General features: G+C 43.5%; 1 protein-coding gene across 8 annotated transcripts in view; it reads right to left on the reverse strand.

The window, feature by feature from the left end:
• RERE (arginine-glutamic acid dipeptide repeats) overlaps positions 1 to 24,996 on the reverse strand; it is a 403,316-nt gene that overhangs the window by 83,552 nt on the left and 294,768 nt on the right. The window contains exon 1 of one of the 8 annotated variants that reach the window (XM_073585360.1): positions 2,874 to 3,084. The exons of the other annotated variants lie outside the window; for them this stretch is intronic. Within the exon in view, the coding sequence (XP_073441461.1) occupies positions 2,874 to 2,899 (26 nt within the window). The 5' untranslated portion in view covers positions 2,900 to 3,084. Of the gene's footprint in view, positions 1 to 2,873; positions 3,085 to 24,996 lie in introns of those variants that run through there. 8 annotated transcript variants of the gene reach the window in all.

The raw sequence follows: 24,996 nt of genomic DNA on the forward strand, positions 1-24,996 counted from the left end.
GAGAAGACTGCATGAAAGTAAATACAGAGGGTTCACTGCACGGTGCAAGCCACTCATAAGCATCAAGAATAAAAAGGCTAGACTGGACTTTGCTAAAAAAAAAACATCTAAAAAAGCCAGCACAGTTCTGGAAGAACATTCTTTGGACAGATGAAACCAAGATCAACCTCTACCAGAATGATGGAAAGAGAAAAGTATGGCGAAGGCGTGGTACAGCTCATGAGCCAAAGAATACCACATCATCTGTAAAACACGGCAGAGGCAGTGTGATGGCTTGGGCATGCATGGCTGCCAGTGGCACTGGGTCACTAGTGTTTATACGATTAGTCCCCAATCCCCACAATTTTAAGCGTTCCCTGAAAACGCATTTATTCAGACTGGCCTACCGCCTCAACACATTAACCTAATCTATCCCTGGGTGGCACAGTCAAAAGTTTTACCATAACCAGGTTCCCCGCATCATGTTCCCACATGCTTTATGCATCCATTAGCCTTCTGTGTCTGTACTGTTACACACTTAACATTATGGCTGGTCCATACAATCAGGGCAATTGTTACCACCCACCTTTCGTGTCTACCTTTTTCCTCATAGATTGTAAGCTTGCGAGCAGGGCCCTCATTCCTCTTGGTATTTGTTATAATCTATGTGATTATTGTTATGCTGTAATGTTTATTGTCTGTACAAGTCCCCTCTGAAATGTAAAGTGCTGCGGAATATGTCGGCGCTTAAGAAATAAAATGTATTATTATTATTGATGATGTGACACAGGACAGAAGCAGCCGAATGAATTCTGAGGTATTCAGAGCCATACTGTGTGCTCAGATCCAACCAAATGCAGCCAAACTGATTGGTCGTCGTTTCATACTACAGATGGACAATGACCCAAAACATAAAGCCAAAGCAACCCAGGAGTTTATTAAAGCAAAGAAGTGGAATATTCTTGAATGGCCAAGTCAGTCACCTGATCTCAACCCAATTGAGCATGCATTTCACTTGTCAAAGACTAAACTTCAGACAGAAAGGCCCACAAACAAACAGCAACTGAAAACCACCGCAGTGAAGGCCTGGCAGAGCATCAAAAAGGAGGAAACACAGCGTCTGGTGATGTCCATGAGTTCAAGACTTCAGGCAGTCATTGCCAACAAAGGGTTTTCAACCAAGTACGAGAAATGAACATTTTATTTACAAATATTTAATCTGTCCAATTACTTTTGGTCCTTTTAAAAACAGGGTGGCACATGTTAAGGAGCTGAAACTCCGAAACCCTTCATCCAATTTTAATGTGGATACCCTCAAACGAAAGCTGAAAGTCTGAACTTCAACTGCATCTGAATTGTTTTGTTTAAAATTCATTGTGGTAATGTCTAGAACCAAAATTAGAAAAATGTTGTCTGTCCAAATATATATGGACCTAACTGTACTACACTAATATGTTGACAAAAAATTATACACTACAGATATAAATACCAATTAAAAGAGTTATGATTAGAACACTGCAATACATTAGACGAAGTTTAATGAAGTTACAGCCGAAGCTCTACTGAAATTTTCCAGTACAAAAGAAAGAATTATATAAAATACATTCTTCCTTTACCAGGGCAGGAGGGGTGTCTATATCTTAGAATATAGCAGGATATTAGCAATACAATAATTTAATCTCATTTCTACATTCATTGAAATGTACAAATATTTATAGAAAAGCAAGAAAATTCTGTCAATAAAAGGAGAAATAACAAAAGGAAAAAAAAAATCTGATAAACAGATTTGTCTATAATAAATGGCCACATATGGTACATTATTATACCAATGCAAAAATTAAAGCATGACCATGAGGGGGGAAAAAAATGAGATGAGGGGGGAGCGGAATACCCATAAAAGTGACAGCTAATGCCAAACTTCTGGGTGTCATTTTCACTGACGTCAATGACTGCTCATCTCTCTTGGGTCCCAGGCAAAGTTCTGTTCACAGCCAAATTTCATTTCCATTATTCTGTCCACCTTCATGCACTGGTTTACAGTAATGTATTAAATGAGAACATTTTGGCCACCAATTGTACAATTTATGAATGGTTTGGTTTTGTTGATGCTTTTACCATTTTTTTACATTTACCATACATTTTATTTAATACATAAAAAAACATTAAAAAAAAAAAGCTATATGTAAATAAAAATGTTATTTATTACTAACTGTTAAAACATAATAAAGTATTGTACCACACACGAGGATGAGGACATGGACACAGTAGCTACAATGACGGCACACGAGAAGCGGTGATTAAGCAGCGGGACATTGCAGATTAGGTGGATTATTTGCTTTTTAACTTCCAGCCTATTATCATAATAATTCCCATCATTAGCCCGGGGAACGTAGACTTCTCAATCAAGACAAAAGTTCCACCCACAGCTGTAGGCAGCCAATGGCTCTCCAACTCCAACCCTCCCGAAAACATTATCTAAACAGTCACTGCAGGCCCAAAACATTACACCAAAGGAGCCACATCGCCAGCTGGGCAGCCGCTAGAGCATCTCCTGGCGGAAGGCGAAATACTTCTCGTCAAGAAACCGAGACGATGGACGTGCATTTACGAAGTCAGGGCTGGAAGCAGTTAACGTAGCTCTGCAAGAACAGAAAGAACCGGGGACGGAGGCAGAAAAAAAAAAAAAATGAAGAGAACATACGGCACAGAGCGTACCTGCCATGGATGTGCTGCTCACAGGTAAACAAGCAGAGCGGCTGCAGCAATCAGCATGGACAGTTGTGCAGCGACATGCAATATTAATAAAACAGGGACAGCAAACAGTCCATGGTAAACACTGCACAAGCCTGGTGAAGAAGCAGCAGTGCGGGAGGCCAGGGATGTCATGTTCCTACCTGCAGGGGCTGAACAGGTCATCCATCACTAGCACAGATGCTGCTGGCTCTGCCTGGATCCCTCAGCCTGCAGTTCCTGCTCTAAACTCTCCCCTTTCCTTTACTCTAACTACTCAAAATGGTGGCACATGCAGTCAGAGACCTCAGAGAGCTTTCACTGAGCTTGTGCTATGACCTCAGCCTCCACGCACAGCGCTGCAAACTTCCCCCCTCAGACTACAGGCACTGAGCATGTGCTGTGACCCCCTCCTGCTTGTTTCTGCTCCACTCCCCCCCTCCAGCCCCCCCTAACTCCTTTCTGTCTTAGCCACAGACCTTCCTACAAGGCAATCAATCTCAACCCTGCTGTTTCCGTAAATAAAGCAGAGCACACAGCCTCTGCTAGCACCTCTCCCTGGCATAGAAGCCTGTGTGCAGAGCGAAGGCAGGGGCCCCAGCCAGGGCTTGTGTGAGGACCGCCGCCTCTGGTTCCTGCTGCTGCAGACAGCGAAGCACAGCGCTAACCAGATGGCAGCGATCAGCACCAGCGATCGCATCATGTGCTGCATGCCAAATCGCAGCGCAACAAATCGGAGCTAAAAATACAATGTATCTAATTATTCTCTAGGAGGATTGGCCATTATTCAGGAAAGTTCATTATCCTGCACTTCCATTGCGAGACAGATGGGGTTTTGGGGCTCCCTATATGTTGGCACACTAATGGCTCAAATACTGTCGCATTACCAAAACTATGTTTAAAACATTTAATTTTTTATTTCCTTTTTTTTAACCGTAAACAACTGTAAAGTAGTAACCTTAGTCTACTATTCCATATCTTTTTTTAATAAAAGACGTACGGGTCATGTGACACGCTATTATTAATGTGTATGTCAAATTTTTCCTGCATTTGCGCTCGTAATACAAGACCGCCATAATGGGGACAGGCACAAGAGCCATATCATTGGGTCATACACTTGATATCCCTGTATTTATTCAATGTGATTTGATGTAATCGGACAAATCTGAAAGTGGCGTAGTAGTCAAAAGAGGATGGGGAACTCTAGGGGTGCTGCATTCTGCTACCACATTGGGTTTAAAGGGAATGTGTCATTAGAAAAGGACTACTGTTTAAAATAAGTTTGTGTAACGTGTACTTTAAAAAAAAAAAAAAGCTTTTATTCATATTACAATTTTTACTAAAGACAATAAGTAATATTGCAATTTTTACAGTGGCCAAAGAATTTTTTCAACACTCATACCTCCTGTCTTTTCAGGAAGCTCATTATCATCAGAGGCAGGAATACCATAACTGATAACACCTATACACAAAGCAGATAACAGGCCTTTGCACACATATTAGATTCCTCATCACATGAGTATGGGATCAGAATCTGAACTTTGTGGCTAATGTACAGAATGTGTGCTCTGAAACAATATGTAGCCTAAAAAAAGAAGCCCCAATGACAAGTGTGAAAATTGCAAGACTTACGGTATTTCAATTTTAATAGATCGATATTTCACAATCTCTATCTACCTATCTCTAAAGAAAATGAATATAAAATACACAAAAATCTGATGTCCCATAAAGAGATCATTTTCTGATGATCACTTCCCTTAAGGCCCTGTTCACATAATTTTAACCCCTTTAACCCCAAGGGTGATTTGCATGACCAGGCCAATTTTTACAATTCTGACCACTGTCCTTTTACGAGCTAATAACTCTGGAACACTTCCATGGATCCCGGTGATTCTGACATTGTTTTCTTGTGACATATTGTACCTCATGAGAGTGGTAAAATTTCTTTGATATGACTTGCGTTTGTGAAACAAACGGAAATTTGGCGAGAATTTTGAACATTTCGCAATTTTCCAACTTTGAATTTTTATGCCCATAAATCATATGTCGCACAAAATACTTACCGTAAGTAACATTTTCCACATGTTTACTTTACATCAGCACAATTTTGGAACCAACATTTTTTTTTGTTAGGAAGTTATAAGGGTTAAAAAGTTAACCAGCGATTTCTCATTTTTACAACAAAATTTACAAAACCAATTTTAGGGACCACATCACATTTGAAGTCACGTTGAGGGGTCTATTTGATATAAAATACCCAAAAGTCACACCATTCTAAAAACTGCACCCCTCAAGGTGCTCAAAACTACACTGAAGTTTATTAACCCTTCAGGTGCTTCACAGGAATTTTTGGAATGTCTAAAAAAAAAAAAAAAAAAAAAAAAAAATGAAAATGAACATTTAACTTTTTTCCCAAAAATTTAGTTCAGATCCAAATTTGTTTAAGTTTCCCAAGGGTAACAGGAGAAATTGGACCCCAAAAGTTGTTATGCAATTTGTCCTGAGTATGCTGATACCCTATTTTTGGGGGTAAACCACTGTTTGGGTGCATGGCAGAGCTCAGAAGGGAAGGAGCGCCATTTGACTTTTCAATGTAAAATTGGCTGGAATTGAGATCAGACGCCATGTCGCGTTTGGAGAGCCCCTGATGTGCCTAAACAGTGAAAACCTCCCAATTCTAATGCCAACCCTAAACCCAACACACCCATAACCACAAACCTAACCCTAACAACACCCCTAACCCTAATTTCTAAGCCTAACCCCAACTTTAGCCACAACCCTTACCCAAACTATAGCCCTAACCCTAACTATAGCCCTAACCCTAACTATAGCCCTAACCCTAACTATAGCCCTAACCCTAACTATAGCCCTAACCCTAACTATAGCCCTAACCCTAACTATAGCCCTAACCCTAACTATAGCCCTAACCCTAACTATAGCCCTAACCCTAACTATAGCCCTAACCCTAACTATAGCCCTAACCCTAACTATAGCCCTAACCCTAACTATAGCCCTAACCCTAACTATAGCCCTAACCCTAACTATAGCCCTAACCCTAACTATAGCCCTAACCCTAACTATAGCCCTAACCCCAACTATAGCCCTAACCCTAACTATAGCCCCAACCCTCAATGGGAAAAGGGAAATACCTTTTTTTTTTTTTATTTTTCCCTAACTAAGGGGGTGATAAAGGGGGTTTGATGTACTATTTATAACAGGTTTTTATAGCTGTCACACACTAAAAGATGCTTTTTATTGCATCACCACATTTTGAGAGCTATAATTTTTTCCATATTTTGGCCCACAGAGTCATGTGAGGTTTTATTTTTTGTGGGACGAGTTTTATTGGTAACATTTTTGGGGAACATGAGATTTTTTAATCGCTTTTTATTCCGATTTTTGGGAGGCAGAATGAACAAAAATCAGCAATTTATGAATTTCTTTTGGGGGCGCGTTTATACCGTTCCACGTGTGGTAAAATTGATAAAGCAGATTTATTCTTCGGGTCAGTACGATGACAGCGATACCTCGTGGTAAAACTGATAAAGCAGTTTTACTCTTCGGCTCAGTACGATAAAAGCGAAACCTCATTTATGTCTTTATGTTTTGGCGCTTTTATACAATAAAAACTATTTTATATAAAAAAATTATTATTTTTTCATCGCTTTATTCTGAGAGCTATAACGTTTTTATTTTTCTGGTGATGGAGCTGTATGGGGGCTTGTTTTTTGCGGGACAAGAGGATGTTTTCAGTGGTACCATGTTTATTTATATTCGTCTTTTTGATTGCGTGTTATTCCACTTTTTGTTCGGCAGTATGATGATAAAGCATTGTTTTTTTACCTTTTTTAATGGTGTTTACTAAAGGAGTTAACTAGTGGGATAGTTTTATAGCTCGGGTCGTTACGGACGCGGCAATACTAAATGTGTACTTTTTTTGCTTAGATTTTTTTACTTAAATATTGATGGAATAAATATTGATTTTTCTTAACTTTTTTTTAAAAATATTTTTACAATTATTTTAAATTTTTTTTTTATTTAATTCTTACTTTTACACTGTGTCCCACTATGGGACACTCATTTTGTGCAGGCTGATCGCTTCTATATCATGCAGATCTGCATGCTATAGAAGTGGTCAGTGCTGCAGCTTCTATGCACTAACCTGAGAGACTTCCTAACATGCACTGCGCATAACAGGAAGTCTTTCAACTCTGGAGACCCGGATGCCATCATGATGACATCAGGTCTCCATGGCAGCGATCGGGACCCTGCATCATGAAGCTGGGTCTCCGATCCAAAGTCAGCCCCTCTGGCCGGATCTGGAATGCTGCAATCATGTTTGATCGCAGTGTTCCAGGAGCTAAGGTGCTGGGCGCGGTCCATGACCGCTCCTGGCATTAAAGTGTCGGGTATCAGCTGTGAGAATCAGCTGACACCCGGCCGCGATCCCCCTGTGAGCGCTGCTGATCGCACATGACGTACTATCCCGTCCATGGGCATTAAAGGGAATTTGTCACCCCATTTTTGGACTATCAGCTGCCGGCACTGCCATCAGGGGCTTATCTACAGCATTCTGTAATGATGTAGATAAGCCCCCAATGTAACCTGAAAGAAAAACGAGTTATATTATACTCACCGGGGGCGGTCCGGTCTTGGTCCGATGGGTGTCGCGGTCCAGCGCCTCCCATCTTCTAGCGATGACGTCCTCTTTGCTTCCCGTCGCGGCTCCGGCGCAGGCGTACTTTACCTACCCTGTCGAGGGCAGAGTAAAGTACTGCAGTGCGCAGGCGCTTGACCTCTCTGACCTGGTCCAGCGCCTGCGCACTGCAGTACTCTGCTCTCAACAGGGCAGAGCAGAGTGCACCTGCACAGGAGCCACGACAGGAAGCAAAGAAGAGGACGTCATCGTTAGAAGAGGCGCCGGACCGGACCGCTACACCCATCGTACCAAAACCGGACCTCCCCTGGGTGAGTATAATATAACTCAGTCGAAAAATAGGGTGACCGATTCCCTTTAAGTTCCAGGGCACATGGATGGGATAGTACGTCTAATGGCAGAAAGGTGTTAAAGAGCTATGTTTGTCGTATATGCTGCAAATGTTTTGTCCTCTGTCAGACTGTATTATATCAGTTAATATTATAAATTAAAATTATATGGCTACAAGTACATCAGCATCAAACAGGGATACGGTAACCATGATGAGAAGGCAAGGAAAACAGTAACATTCAAATACCATCAAAGGATAAGACAAGTCCTGAAAAGAGAGCTCAATAGGAAGAATAAAATCTGCATCATCAATATATATGCCCTGCCAGTTATCATATACCCTGCTGGCATTGTGTGCTGGCCAAAAGAAGATTTGGAAGCTACAAATGCGAAGACACAAAATCTCCTAACAATGCATGGAGGTCTCCACCATAAAGGCCCCTTTACATTTAGCGATGCACCAGCGATCCAGACAACGACACGACATGGTCAGGATCGCTGGTGCATCGCTAAATGGTCACTAGTGAGCTGTCACACAGGCAGATCTCACAGCGATGTAGCGACGAAACAGCGGTCGTTACTTACCTTTCAGACACGGCGATCCTGACGTCCTCCTGCCCGCATCCACGCGTCGCTCGTCGGCGCCAGCAGGTAGCGCCCGACGAGAAATGGAACTGGATAATCTCGCGCGATCAGCAATAATCAGCGGGGGAGCTGGTCGGAGGTAAGTATCACACATAGCGATATCGCTGCTGCGTCACAAAATCGGTGACGCTTTAGCGATATCGCTATGTGTAAAGGCCCCTTAAGTCTAGCACCCAAAGAATGAATACTAACAGAAAAGAGGGTGGTCGAGGCTTGATAAGCATCCAAGCCACCATCACGGATGCAACAAGGAGCATCCAGGAATACATTTGAAAAATGGCACCTAAAGACGAGATACTGAGAGAAAGCCTAAGGGTCCCGTCTCACTTAGCGACGCACCAGCGATCCCGACAACGATGCAACCTGGTCAGGATCGCTGGTGCGTCGCTACATGATCGCTGGTGAGCTGTCAAACAGGCAGACTCGCCAGCGATCAGGACCAGAGAGCACGCTGTTATCCAGGGTAAACAGTGCGTAACTAAGCGCGCGCAGCCTTAGTTACCCGCTGTGTACCCTGGATACCAGCATGCTCGCGCTGTGAGCTGGTATCCAGGGTAAACAGCGGGTAACTACCGCTGATTACCTAGGATACCAGCTCCCAGCGAGAGCACGCTGGTATCCAGGGTACACTGCGGGTAACTAAGAGCTGCGCGCACTTAGTTACCCGCTGTTTACCAGCTTCTAGCGTCTGCTTCCAGCGCTGGGAGCTCGCTGATCGTTGGTCTCCTGCTGCCACACGCAGCGATGCGTGCTGGCCAGCGGGAGACCAACGATCAAAAATTGGCCCAGGACATTCCTGCACGATCAGTGATACCCGGCGGGGGGGGCGGTTGCCGATGCGTGCCACACACCGCGAGATCGCTGGTGAGATCACTGTTGCGTCACAAAATCGGTGACGCATCAGCGATCTCGCTTAGTGTGAAGTACCCCTAAGGCAGCAACAACAGATCAGGATGGAAGAACAGGAACATGAAGCAAGATGGCAAGACAAGCCGCTGCATGGGATGTACCATCGACAGATAACGGTGGCGGCTGACATGGAGAAATCCTACTAATGGCTGGAGAAAGCTGAACTCCAAAAATCAGCTTCTCTACATGTCTGACGGCCATTTCATTCCGGCGTCAGTTGAATGCCAACCAGGGTACAACTCATTCTACTTAATGTGCTTCTGATTAGGTGATCACCTGAACCAAATCTTATTTAACGAAAGAAAGTACAAAAAAAACCCTACTATGGTGTTCACAATCCTCTTGCAAGAGGACAAGCTGGATGACAAAACAAGTGCTAGTAATATCCCAAAAGTAATAGGATTGAAAAAATAACACAACCATGCCAAATGGGTAGAAAAGAAAAGTCTTGAGTGAGGAGAAGGGCTCGATTCTTGTTTTACTAGCAGAGGGATGCAGTGAGCGTCATGTTGCCTCCATCCTTAAAATTTCTAAAACGGTAGTCCATTACAACAATGTCAAGCAGCAGACATTAGGGACAACAAAGCTAAAGACCGGCAGAGGGCGAAAACGACTCTCCACTGAATGGGAAGACCGTCATCTTATTCAAATGTTACACAGCAACCGCAGGATGACATAAAGCGACCCACAAAAAGGATTGGCAAATGGCAGCTGGGGTTAAGTGCATGGCAAGAACAGTTCGTAACAGGCATGTAAAGCTAGACAAAAGCCTTTCATCAATGAGAAGCAAAAGGAGAGGCAGGCTGAAGTTTGCCAAAGACCAAAAGGTAATCTTCTCTGATGAGTCTAATTTTCAGCTTTGCCCAACACCTGATCGTCTATTGGTTAGACAGAGACCTGGAGAGGTGTACAACCCACAGTGTCTTGCACCCACTGTGAAATTTGGTGTAGTATCGGTGATGATCTGGGGATGCTTCAGCAAGGCTGGAATTAGGCAGGTTAATCTTTGCGAATGACGTTATAAATCAAGCCGCATACAAGGTTAGGCCGGGGTCACAGTAGAGAGGAATACGGACGAGTGAGAGGCGTTAAAAGCAAGCATTACACACGGACCAATGATTCTCTATGGGTTTGCCCAACAGCCGTATATTTCTCGTCCGTATTCTACGGTCCGTGCCAATCGGAGCATGCTGCGATTGTCAGCGTACTACGCCCGTAGTACGCCAATGCAAGTCTATGGGTGCGCAAAAAATACGGCTTACACACGGACCACACGTGTGACTTGCGAGAAATACGCAGGTCTTTTGGCTGGTGACAGGAAATGGGACAATCCATCATCAGGAAGCCTAGACATGCAAATGAGCTCAAAAAGCGCTCCAGACATCCAGGAAGTACGCCTCCACGGAGTACAGCAGCGTCATGGCGCCATATTTCCTCAATGTGGAGATGCTTATTGTATTAGTACATGAGCAGCCAGAACTCTGGGACCAACGTGATGCCCACTATGCCAACCGGGCAAGAAAGGAGGCGTCATGGAGGCGCATATGTCGCCAGATGTTCCATGATTTTGGTGATCGGCCACGTGAGGAGCAGCAGAAACTAAGTACAACCCAAAAACTGTTTAAAAACACCTCACATCAAAAGATGCATATAGAATCGGCCACCCCCCCCTTCCTGTGCTTGTACTTTTTTCCTCATGAGGCGGGTAGATTTTGATGTGACCCATGGTTTTACACTGCCATCATTTGGCACAGGCCACAAGCTCCTCATCCTCCTAGCCAACCAAGTTATTAAGTGTAGTTACTTGATACATGCTATTGTGACCCTGTGTATCTGGGCTGGATGGGCCAATTAGATATGCCTCCCTGGGTAGAAAGCACACCCCAGAAGGCCACATGCCTAGGATACTGGTAGCAAATTTGACATATCAAATATGTGAAATTGATAATATTTCCTGAAACATTGCAGTGGAAGATGTGATGAGACAGTGGCGCAGCATCCGCGACCAATACAGGCGGGAACGTCAGCAGCGGTCCAGGAGTGGTGATGCAGGCTACATAAAGAGGAAATACATCTATTATGATCGCCTCTCCTTCCTCGCCCCTATTCTGGATCTGAGACCACATTACAGATACTTTACAGGGCCAAAAATATTTATTTTTGGCTCTGTTCTATTTCATAACAGAACCCAGTCCAACCTTACGGATAGAGGAACGGGCTCAGATACAGAGCCCATCATTGATCCTGTAGGGCATGAGGTGCCTGTCCCATCTTCTCCCCCTACAAGAAGCATGGGTGAAGAATCCTCTCAGGAGAACCCAGTGCCTGCGACACAAACCCCACCACCAGGACCGTCTGCTGCTGCACCATCAGCCATACTGGAGGAGCAGGGCAACATGAGCAGCATCCTAACTGCCCAGATCCGGGGCTCCCCACAGCCTGCTGGACCATCCCGGCGAGGACGAAGAAGGCGCCAGATCCCTGCCTAAGATACCCGGACCAATGTGGACACAGGGGTCCTCAACTATCTGGCTAGAGTGAATACAGATGATGGCGAGGAGGCATACTCACGTAGCCTGGCCCTTTATCTTCGTGCCCTTTCCCGTGAGGTGAGGCTCCGTATTCAAGGATGTTTTCAAATCCTGCTTGATGCAAGCACACCCCCCAATACCCCATATGAGTTGTTTGAATATCTGGAAAGGTGGCAGCTTTCACCCAGAAATCTAATGCGCCTTAGACCACCCACACAGATGCTTGCTCATGCAGGCTCTGAGGATCCTCAAATACGTGGGCCTACAACTCACCCCCTTCCTCCCCCTACCCAACCTTTACAACACCAGCAACATATTTCTGCCTCTAGCCAACCCCACCAATATGGCCACTTTTTCCCACCCAGTGTTGGAGGCTGGTCCCAACCTGGTTGGGGACGACATGGCTATATTGGTGGGTATGAGACACAGATGCCCCTGTTCCGTATCACTCTGGCCAGTACCAAGCCCAATCCCAGGAGGCAGTACAATACCCACATCATGGGCAACAGTATGCTCCCACACAGGGCGATGTTGGGCAAAGCAGCCAGCAGCAACCACAGGCTGGTCTTCCGCCGTCTCCTTCCCCAAATTACCAAAATTTATAATGTAGCCATTTTGGTATTGCATTATGTTGTATTTTTGTTTTTGTATGTGTGAAAAATGGTTTGTGAAAAAATGTTCACATCTGCAAAAAGGCCAATTTGCCACCATTGCCACAGTTCTTACATGGCAATAATATATTTTGATTTAAAAAAACAACCAAAAAAAAGGGTCAAGTAAACATTTGGCTACTACATTTTACGTCTGTCTCAATTCTAAAAAACAGTGTCAGCAAACTAACATACGCTTACCAATGCAATTAAACAGTCATAGAATCAGAAGGGGTAGAAATATATATATTTAGACACACATAAACCACAAAATTATAACAGACACAGCATGCTCTTGCCAAGATGTTTCCCCCTCAGGTGACAGTAATTTGTGAAAATATCACGCACTTTGAGGCCAGAGAGCGGTCTACGCTGAGGGTTGATAGGTGGTCTCGCCCTACGCACATTGGCCAACCCATGCACAACACCACCAGAGGAGGAACAATCATGTATCCTGGTGAAGTTATGAAGAACCACACAGGCTTTAACTACTTCATTAACATTTTGTTCACTCAGCTGAATGGCAGACTGGAGTACTCGCCATTTGGCACAAAGAATGCCAAAGGAACACTCCCCCAGTCGCTGAGCACGTGATAGGCGCAAGTTAAAAATTCTGCGCCTGTGCTCAAGGTTGCGCCGGGGATATGGCCTCATGACATTGCGCGTTAACTGAAAAGCCTCATCTGCCACAAGGACATAAGGGACAGATTCTTGAGTGGAGCCTGGGAGCTGGCGTGGTGGTGGTAGATCCAACTGGTTGGTGCGTAGCCGCTAAGCCACAATGGAAGCATTGAAGACTCGAGAGTCTCCCGTCCTTCCATAGGCCCCAAAGTCAACAATTATAAACTTGTATTGAGGGTCGGCCAGAGCCAACAATACAACAGAAAAGTATTGTTTATAATTGAAGAATTGGGAGCCAGAGTTTGGCGGCTTACGCACCCGGATATGTTTGCCATCAAGGGCACCAATACAATTAGGAAACTGGCATTCCTCCTCAAAGTCCCTTGATATCCTCAACCAGTCTTCCATCCTGGGCTCGGGCATGACGAGTTGATGTAGTCTTGACCATATTTGACTACATGTCGACCTGACTATGCCAGAAATGGTAGATGTTCCAATTAGAAACTCATGGTGGAGGGTGGCATAAGACAGGCCAGAGGACAGGAAGCTGAAGAACAACAGAAAAGGAACCTTTTAAAATTCACAAATTAAACAAAAAAAAGGTACATACATACAAAACTTGTTATGAATTCACATCTAATAACACACACATATTTTGTTGCACAATGACTAAGTGATATTCAGTACATCTTACACATAACATTCTGGTCTGTAAGTTTCAACATATCTGGTATAAGATGAGGGCATTAAAATTAGTCCATGAAGCAAAAAATACATACTTTGGGCAACACATCATCAACATAGAGAATGTGGTTGTGTAGTACATACCGTAATGTGAGTAGACGTTGCTCCTCTGCAGATATAGCTTTGCGCATCCTTGTGTCCTGAAAGGTTATCCCAGGGCGCACCGTCTCCAAGAGTCGATCAAATGTTGCAAGGCTCATGCGACAATATTGGTAGAATTTTGCAGGACCTCTTGTGAGTCGTTGCCTCAAAAGTGGATGTACCCACATGCGTCTCCTCCTCCGCGGATCCACTCTCACTGGGTATGGTTGACCAAAGCGGCGTGACAAAAGTCAGTTGAAGAGAACCTGCTCAGTTGTGTTGAAAGTCAGACTGTCTGCCATGTTGCACATACAACACCAACACATCTAGTGAAGGCAAGGTCACAAATGGACAGAATGGAGGCAGCCACCTGTTCCTGAGGCAATAAATAGGGTGCAGGCTAATGATTTAAATAGTTAGCAGGCCTCAAAACCGTGAAATGTCCATTTTGCAAGCCTGCGAGAAAATCTCGCAATACGGATTCCATACGGATGCTGACATGCGCAAAATACGCGACCACACCTTGCTTACGGATGACATAGGGAGCACAATTTAGGGGTCATTGATCCGTATTATGCATGTAAACTACGGACCGTATTTTGCGTCAGTTAGTGTGACCTCGGCCTTATGCTTTTGCTCAGGCAATGTTCCCCAACTCTGAGGACTGGTTTTTCCTGAAGGACAATGCGCCATGCCACACAGCTAGGTCAAATCAATGTGTGGATGAAGGACCACCACATCAAATCCCTGTCATGGCCAGCCCAATCTCCAGACCTGAACCCCACTGAAAACCTCTGGAATGTAATCAAGAGGAAGATGGATAGTCACAAGCAATCAAAGAAGAACTGCTTACATTTTTATACCAGGAGTGGCATAAGGTCACCCAAGAGGAGTGTGAAAGACTGGTGGAAAGCATGCCAAGACGCATGAAAGCTGTGATTAAAAATCATGGTTATTCCACAAAATATTGATTTCTGAAATCTTCCCGAGTTAAAACATTAGTATTGTTGTTTCTAAATGATTATGAACTTGTTTTCTTAGCATTTGAGGTCTGCAAGCACTGCATTTTTTTTGTTATTTTGACCATTTCTCATTTTATGAAAATAAAATACAAGATTTAGTGCTTCGAAATTGGAATATATGTTGTCAGTAGTTTATAGAATACGAGCAATTTTTACATTTTACTCAAAAATACACCTATAAAGAGAAAAATCAGTAACTGAAAATTTTGCAGTGGTCTCTTAAATATACAGCTCTGGCAAAATTTACGCTATATGATGTAAAAGGTGCTCTGCCCCTCATGTGAAAGGGCACAAGGAAAAAAGCGAAAAATATACATTGCTTTAGAATGCAAGACTGTAACAGGCAATAAAGCAAATGTACCGGTATCTATGAAGCTTTAGGCCAAAAAACATGTGAAAGTTTGCTGCACATTATTATGAGGTATTCTCGACAATGGACTGTCATATACACGCTATGGTATTATTTGGGTGACCACTGACGATATACTGAAAGCTGCATCTGATTATCACCCGTGAGACTTCTGACCTATTTGTTCCAATTCTAAAATTAAAGTATTCCCAGGAATAGCTAGAATTGCTCCCTCTAGCTGCTGGAGCAAGTAATAACATGTCATCTCCTGCTCATTGCCCTGTAGAATAAAGGATTCTCTTTATTAGCAAATAGTGATTGTCCCCAGAATAAAATTTGCTGATTAGTCAATTTTGAGGAGAGCTAAACGCATTATAAAATCAGTTGTTCTGGCGGCTCCAAGCATTGTTCAGATCCGATCACCCACAGAGCTAATTACCTCTGATCTTTAGGGGTACCAGCCATCAGGACCTCCACTGGTCTGATAATGACGACCTAGTCCACAGATTGGTCATTAATGTGCTAGTCCCTCACAACCCTTTAAGTGCCTCAATCTCAAAATACAAATGTAGATCCCTGGTCTCAACTCCAACTTCCAGCTTGTGGTTACACAGGAGACCTTTCAGTGCCAGCATATCATCCATGCTGTATGCGAAGGCGGCTGGCCGACTGGCTCATTATTATAGCCAAGTAAGGCCCCTTGACCATGCATCACTGATCACATGCTGATGCAAGACGCTCTCGGGTCCCGTTACACATAGCGACGCACCAGCGATCCCTACAACGATATGACCTGGTCCAGATCGCTGGTGTGTCGCTACATGATCGCTGGTGAGCTGTCAAACAGGCAGACTCAGATCAGGACCAGCGAGGACGCAGGTAACTAAGCACGCGCGTACTAAGCATGCGCGTCGCTTAGTTACCCGCTGTGTACCCTGGATACCAGCTCCCAGCGTCTGCTTACAGCGCTGGGAGCTCGCTGATCGATGGTCTCCCGCTGCCACACGCAGCGATGTGTGCTGGCCAGCGGGAGATCAACGATCAAAAAATGGCCCAGGATACTCCTGCACAATCAGCGATACCCGGCGGGGGGGCGGTCGCTGCTAGGTGACACGCAGCGAGATCACTGCTGAGGTCGCTGTTGCGTCACAAAACTTGCGACTCAAGCAGCGATCTCGCTAGCGATCTCACTTAGTGTGACAGGGGGCTTGAAAGGCAAGCTGAAAGTAAACCTCATGGCCAAAAGTTTAAAGACTGACACAAACTTTAGTTTTCACAGATTGCTGCTTTTCATACAAGTCTCAGCCTTGCAACAAAATGACCGGTTTCCATCATTTCAGTCATCTTCTCAGTAGCGCATGAGAAAATGTTACTGAAAACAAAGTAGATGATACCCCCATTGTCATGCTGCTTAAATTATAGTAACAGACTGCATTAAAGAAAGTGGGCTAAAGCTTGAAGTCATGGTCTTTTGTTAACCATGATTACCTCCAATGAACCAAAAGTAGCCATCATTGCTTTCCACCAGAAGGGCTTTACAGGCAAGGACATTGCTGCATTTAAAACTTCCCTTAAATCAACTTAAATAGGATCATCAAGAACTTCAAGGAGAGGGGTTCAATTGCTGTGAAGGCGGCTTCAGGGTGCCCAAGAAAGTCTAACAATTGCCAGACCATCTCTTAAAGAGGATTCAGCTATTGAATAGATTCAACGCCAGTGCAGAGCTTGGTCAGGAATTGCAGCAGGCACACGTCAGCAAGAAGTGTAAGGTGAAGACTTATGGAGGTTGCCTTGTGTCAAGAAGAGCAGCAAATAAGATACTTCTCAACAAGAAAAACACCAAGGACAGACAGACTGGCATTTTGCAATTAGAGAACTGGGATAAATTTTCTCAGATGAAGCCCCTTCACAATGTTTGGAACATCCAGAAGAATGATTAGCCAGAGAAGACATCAGGCGTAAGGCTAAATTCACACGTAGCGGAACTCTCGCAGAAATTACCGCGAGAGTTCCGGAATTCCATTCGGCGGGAAAATCGCATTTTAAATTCCCGCGGAAAAACTAGCATTTTGCAAGCGTAATTAGCTTGCAAAATGCTAGTGTTTTCCAAGCGATCTGTAGCATCGCTTGGAGAACTGATTGACAGGTTGGTCACACTCGTCAAACATAGTGTTTGACGAGTGTGACCAACTTTTTACTACTGAGGCCGCCTATGCAGCATCAGTAGTAAAAGATAAAATGTAAAAAATAAAAAAAAATAAAAAATTGTGTTATTCTTACCTTCCGACGTCCCGCGCAGCCTTCCCGCCTCTCTCCACGCTCTTGTTCCCAGTAATGACCGCGAGACTTCGCGATCCCGCGAGAACGGACGTCATCGCGGGCATTTTCGCAAAGGATTACTGGGAACGAGAGCGTTTAGAGAGGCGGGAAGGCTGCGCGGGACGTCGGAAGGCAAGAATAACACCATTTTTTATTTTAAATTCTATTTTTTACAGGGATATGGTACCCAAAGCCCGGAGGACAGTCTCCTCTCCTCCGGACCGTGGGTACCATCCGAAATTGTTCTGCTTACTTTTCGCATGGTGTGCACAGCCACCTGCGGGAAGTAAGCGGAACAATGCATTCCTATGGGTGCGGGATCGCCACGATTCCGCAAAATTAATGAGCAGGCTGCGCTTTTTACCGCAAAGCGATTACGCTGCGGCAAAAACTGCAGCATTAGCACAGCATTGCGGAATCCCATAGGAATGCATGGGATGCTTATTTTTCGCGGCAAAATCGTGCAGTTAAAACCGCCGCGGAAACGCGAAAAAAACGCCACGTGTGAACTCCGCCTAATAGTACGCCGATATCGTACTCCCTCGTTTGGTGCGGGCTCCGGTGCTAAGCCCGAACCTTTCTGGGCACGAGAGCTGATCTGTACAGCTGACATGTGCCCGCAACAACTGTGGGTGGAATCGCAATCCACCCGTGGCTGTTAACTAGCTAAATGCCACTGTCAATTTCTGGAAGAGTGACGTAAATCCAGCCTGTGACCCAGTCACATGATCACGGGTCACCAATGGGATGGCATGACAGCCAGAGGTCTAAAGCAGACTTCTATTGTGGTCATTGCTATGAGCACATCCCTGTGGTCGGCACTCATAGCAAGTGAGCATTTCTGCCACACGATGGCGCAACCTGCGCAGCAGCTACTATCTGCAATCAGACAGATGCTACTGCTCAAGTGTTGGCAGGGCCATCTTTGAGGAGGCAATTTTTTTTACTCTAGCAAAATGATGGTGCCGCCTGCGCAGTAGTATCTATCGGCGATCGCCGATAGCTGCTACTGTGCAAGCGGCACCATCTTGGAGGTTTTTTGTTTAATGAATTTACTTATATCAAATAAAACAATTTAATACACATTACACATGCAATCATGCTGCGGCGCTGCAGGTGATTTTTTCTTTTTACAATATATAGAATATTCATTATGTAAACTAGGGGGCAGGTTAGTGAGGGATCAGTGACCTGTCAGAAGCCGTACACATGAATACCTAAGCAGAGCACCACATGAAGCCCCTGCCCACAGTACACCCGGGAGCAAGAACATATCATTAACTCAAAACTGAAAATAATGATTAAATAACCACCACAAGATGGATTTTATTAACCAAGGTATCATTTTATTCAGTATAACGGCACCAACCTGAAACTGTGTGTAGGCTACTCAGCACAATCCTGCTGACAGGTTCCCTTTAATAAAGAATGGTATCTTAACATCCTCCAAGAGCAAATTTTCCCAACGATCCAGGAGCAATCTGGTGATGAACAATGCCATTTTCAACATGATGGAGACCATGTCACAAAGTAAAAGTGATAACTAAGTTGCTCAACCAACAAAACTCCTCAGATCTCAATCCCAGTGCTGGAGGTCATTTTGCAAGGCTCTGGCACTGCTCCTCCTGTTCATTCTTGCACGAAGGAGGTGGTAGTGGTACTGCTGCTGGGTTGTTACCCCCCATTGGCACCCTTATGTCTATTGGTGTACTGGCCTGTCTTGTGGTATCTGCTCCATGCTCTGGACACTGCGCTGACAGACACAGCTATCCTTCTTGCCACGGCTTTATGGCATTGATGTGGCATCCTAGATAAGCTGCACTACCGGAGCAACTTCTGTGGGTTGTACTGTAGACACCACCTCATGCTACTGTTCAGTACCTCTAGGAATGAGAGCAATGAGAAAATGCAAAAGAGACCAAAACAGCCAAAAATGAGAACAGAGAAATGGTCTTTGGTCACCCCCTGCCGAACCTCTCCTTTATAGGGGTTGTCTTGCTGATTTCCTATAATTTCTACCTCTACCTGTTGTCTGTTCCATTTGCATAACAGCAGGAGAAATTGATTTACAATCAGTGTTGCTTCATAACGGGACAGGTTGATATCACAGAAGTGCGATTGAGATGTAGTTACGTTTTGTTGTTCAAATGTTACCTTGATTTTTTTTTTGAGCTGTGTGTGTATATATAGATCTCAAATCAAGCCAGGGCAAATAGCTGATACTTTTTTAGCTCCAGATACAAACAAAGAAGGAAAAATGTGGATATCCTGCAGCTGATGGATGGTAAGGCAAATTCAGGTATACACATGATAGATAGGCTTACCTTTTTTTAATTGATTCCTAGGCATTTTATTACTTTTTAGTTGGCATTTTAGAGCCAAGGAAAATTCTTGCAGACAGACCCGACCACAGTCTGCATTCATAATGGTACATACTACATCTACACATATTTACTTATTTCTTAAACAGATCTGAAGAAGTCAGGTTATCATGGATATATACAGAATAAGTATATGTAAAAAACATGGCCAAATTAATTTTTTTTTTTCAGAATTTTTCCAAAATGATTCATGTTTACTGTTCAAAAGCGATCCATGTTTAAGAAAATTGTATAGAAGAATTTCACATAGAAGAACCATTAAAAAGTATTGCTTCTTCTTAAACGTCCAAAAAAAAAAAAACACCATGTTAATGTTGTAACCCTAGTTGAGCCCACACAAAGTTGAAAGTAATGGCCAATTTCAACCATAACGGACGATCGTCAGCCGGATCTGTGAACCGTTTGGTTTAACTGACAAACATTCATAAAAGGTCACAACACTGGTCGGGTATTTGGGATTTTTTTGAACAGATAATCATCTAAGGCTGAAAAAAAAAAAAATCCAATACTGACAAATGTCTTATGTGGTATTTTGGGAACCTCATAATTTATATCAGGTAAGAAACTACTTATTTAAGGCAAGTGACAGGTCTTCTTGATACTTGGTCCTATACATATACATGGATAGATGGAGTATGTAAACAATTTGCAAAAATTGAGTAATATCACCCAATATTACAAATAAAGTTCCTTTCATTAAGCCCAGAGCTAGAGCTTGGTGGTGAATCATTTCTGCTATCATATGACAAATGATTGTTCTTTCATTTGGATACATTTATAAAATCTGAATACAAATACAATTATTTTGCATCGGGAGATATCAGTATAATGACTTTTATGCAGAGGAAGGCCATCTCGTTAAGTTCCTCCTATGTCCTGAAACATAGGTGATCATCAAGTGAACCCCCAATTCGGAAGCTCTACTTTCTAAATACAGTGAGCATCAACTCCTAAACCAAGTGTTAAAAGAAGCAGCAAAACTAGTTCTGAAAATAGCTATGCTGCTTTATTGACGTTAATTTGAATCAGCGTTCGTCTTTAGTAGAGCAAAAAAAGGACTAAGAAAAATTAAAAAATAAAATTAAGCATTACCCATCAACTCATTACACAGATCCTAGAAAGGATTAATGTATCTATCCAAATATAAACTGCTGGAGTAGTTCCCTATAGCACTGATGACTTATAAAAAAAAAATCTAACAAGATGAGTGAAGGAGTCTTCTTGAAGGCCTGTCACCAGGTCAGAAGTGCCCAGGTTTCACTGCAATTTTATTCCACCTGCTCCCTGAGTATTCTACTTGAGCTTTTTATTGAATGCCAATTTGTATGGTTGTTATGGGACAGGGCTCACAGGATCCTCTTGGGCGTGACTTGACAATTCTAATATATTTACCTGTGAATCACGCCCCCTTAGTAGAGACCATAAAAATTAACATTAAATAGAAAGGCCCATATCTCTCAAACCGTATGGTACATTTTAAAAAAGAAAAAAGTAGAATACTCTGGAGCAGAGGTAATAAAATAGGAGCAAAAACTGGTAACTTGACCTGGTGCCAAATTCAACTTATAAATCTCTATAAATGACAGATCAAGCCAGGGCAAAGAGCGGATACTTTTTTAGCTCCAGATACAAAAGTGAAGAAAGAAAAATGTGGATATCCTGTGCTGCTGATGGATAGTAAGGCAAATCTAGGTACACACAAGATAGGTATACCGTACTTTTTATTGATTCCTAGCATATTACTTTTTTCGGTATTTTAGAGCCAAGGAAAATTCTTGCAGACAGACCCCACCACAGTCTGCTTTTATGATGGTATATACTACACAACTCAGGTGTATAGGCTGGTGAATTTATGCATTATTTATGCAACAAGCCTTTTGCCATTTTCATCCTAAAACACAAATCCATATTTAGCCTAAGCACAAGCATCTTGGTTCTTACTCGGAAGAGAATATTTGTCTAATTTCTCTTATTACTTGTTCTCACCGCCAACAGATTTGCAACATCAGAATCTTAAAGGGGTTGTCACACACACACAAGGTAGATTTTATTTAACAGATATTGGAATAATAATGGCTTAAAAAAAAAAAAAAAAAAAAAAAAGGAAAATGTCCCTGTGCAGAGATAATTTTATAAAATGTGCCCATGCGGTAGACTGTGAAATGGCTGTGTCCGACCATGCAGAGCTGCTCCAGTACTTTGCAGGTTGGGAAGGAGCATAAGCTACGTATGATAAGTATACAGATGAAACGGCAAGGGCTCACACAGCTACTGCTTTCTTAGGTAACATATGTCCCTGCCTGAGATATGCCGTACATAGCAGGAGCACCTTTATTGATTTAAATGTACTGTATATACTCGAGTATAAGCTGACCCGAGTATAAGCCGAGGCACCTTCTTTTGCCGGAGAAAACTTGTAAGCTTATTGACTCAAGTATAAGCCGGGTATGCATTGTCCTCTCATCCCTATCCTGGTATGCATGGCTCCCCCGCCCCTGTCTTTGTATGCATGCCTCCCCTGTCCCTGTCATTGTATGCACGCCTCCTTATCCCCTATCCCTGTCTGCATGTTTCCTATTGAAAAAAAAACAAACATCCTACTCACCTACCTGCACGCCCTAGGTGTGGGCACTGCATCTTGTTCCGGCCGCTGGCGCCTGCAGCTCTTCCTGCCGAACGATCACATGGCCCCGCTAATTAAGGTAATGAATATGTGCTCCATCCCTATGGGCTGGCACTGTGTGCTATTACAGCAGCAGCACAGGCTTTAGCCACAGAAGTCAGCTCCTGCCTCTGTGACCTGCCCCTCCCCCACTGGCTTTCTGGGACAATGACTTGTGTATAAGCAGAGGGGGGCGCTTTCAGCACAAAAAAATGTGCTGAAAAACTCAGCTCATACACTAGTATATACGGTAATTTGTTTGTGCGCCAAACCCCAAGATCTCATTTAGCTGTCGTACTAGAAAATATGTCCCATAAAAATTAAATATGAGCAAAAAACTATCATAATTTGCAAATTTTATGCATTTGTCAATGGATACTAATGAGGAAGTATTTGAAAATCAGCACAAGGACCAATTCAGATTTGCACATGATTCCAATGAAGATAAAGGGGTTGTTTCATCTTAGAAATAAAAAAAACTTTCAGGGTATGTTTCCACGGTCAGGAAACACTGCGGGTTTGACGCTGTGTACAGCCGCAGCATCAAAACCGCAGCGTCCAGATGTTATAGCATAGTGGAGGGGATTTCATGAAATCCCATCTCCACTACGCATTTAAAGACGCAGGTGGCAGACCTGCGTAAACGGACATGCGTCTTTTCAGAACGCAGCATGACTGTTTACAATGCGGCAACGTAAATTTCCCACAGACAATCATTAGATGCGGTAAAACTTAAAGCTTACTACGCATGTCTTCTAATTTAAATAAAGTTCTTACCTGTCCCGCCACCGGAAGTCAGCGTCCACTGCAGTTCTCGCGATAACTTAGCTTTATCTTGAGAACTGTCGTGTTATCGCGAGAACTGCCGTGTACGTGACCCGGGGTTATCTTCGGTCACGTACACAGTGTAGATCATCGCTGGAGATATCCGGTGGTCATCTACAAGCTCTGCTATATCTGGATGTCATGCATCTAGATGTAGCAGAGATGGACTCGTGGGACATCGTGATAATGGACTACGTCGGAACAGGGAGTATTTGCGTTGGTTTGCTTTTTATTTTTCAGGAGATTGATGGCTTCGCTTGGATTTGGGCGTGCAATAAAAAAAAAATGGAAAACTGTAGTGTTTTATTTAAAATACTCTTTTCTGGCTGTGTTTTTTTAACCCTTTAACTATAGGATTAATAATGGATAGGTGTCTTATTGACACCTCTCCATTATTCGGGCTTAATGTCACCTTACAATCAAAGGTGACATTAACCCCTTATTACCCCATATGCCACCGCTACACTGCAGTGGGGAGAGGCTAAGCGCTGGAATTGGCGCATCTTAGAGATACGCCATTTCTGGGGCAGCTGAGAGCTGGTGTTTGTAGCCAGGGGGGTCCAATATCCATGGATGCCCTCTAGGCTATGAATATCAGCCCGAAGTTGTGTGCATAGCCTTTCTGGCTATAAATTATAAGGGGGGGGGGCCTCACGTAATTTTTTTTTTTGTGTGTGTGGGGGGGGGGGCTATTTTAGTAGCCAGAAAGGCTAACTGCGGGCTGATATTCATAGCCTGGGAACCTCCATGGGTATTAACCCCTTCCCAGGCTATAGACATCAGCCTCGGCCTTCACTCTCTGGTACAGAAAACTGCGCGGGATCCCACGCCATTTCTTAAAAAAAAAAGCTTGTAAGGACATTACATATTAAGCTTGGGTCAGACATGCAAGAAATTCACACAAGTCTCACATGTCAATACTCGGCATTGCCGCCGGCACTCGGACAGGAGCGTGCAGCTGCACGCATTTCTATGCAGTCTTACGCTCTGGTCCGAATGCCGGGTACTGAGGTGCGAGACTCGTGCAAGTTTCTTGTAAAGTGCGACCCCGGCCTAACAGATTTTTTTTTTTTCTATCTATCGATATATCTATTCTTTTACACATAGATATATCTATGTCTCTATACAGTGCCTTGCGAAAGTATTCGGACCCCTAGAATTTTTCAACCTTTTCCCACATATCATGCTTCAAACATAAAAAGATACCAAATGTAAATTTTTGGTGAAAAATCAACAAGTGGGACAATTGTGAAGTTGAACAAAATTTATTGGTTATTTTAAATTTTTGTGGAAATTTAAAAAATAAGTGGGGCGTGCAATATATACGGCCCCTTTACTTTCAGTGCAAGCCACCTGGGAGACACACCAAACGTGGAAGAAGGTGCTCTGGTCAGATGAAACCAAAATCGAACTTTTTGGCAACAATGCCAAACGATATGTTTGGTGTAAAGGCAACACAGCTCATCACCCTGAACACACCATCCCCACTGTCAAACATGGTGGTGGCAGCATCATGGTTTGGGCCTTCTTTTCTTCAGCAGGGACAGGAAAGATGGTTAAA

Source organism: Dendrobates tinctorius, unplaced genomic scaffold, assembly GCF_039654945.1.
Source record: "Dendrobates tinctorius isolate UK_male_01 unplaced genomic scaffold, ASM3965494v1 ptg000086l, whole genome shotgun sequence".
Taxonomy (NCBI): domain Eukaryota; kingdom Metazoa; phylum Chordata; class Amphibia; order Anura; family Dendrobatidae; genus Dendrobates; species Dendrobates tinctorius.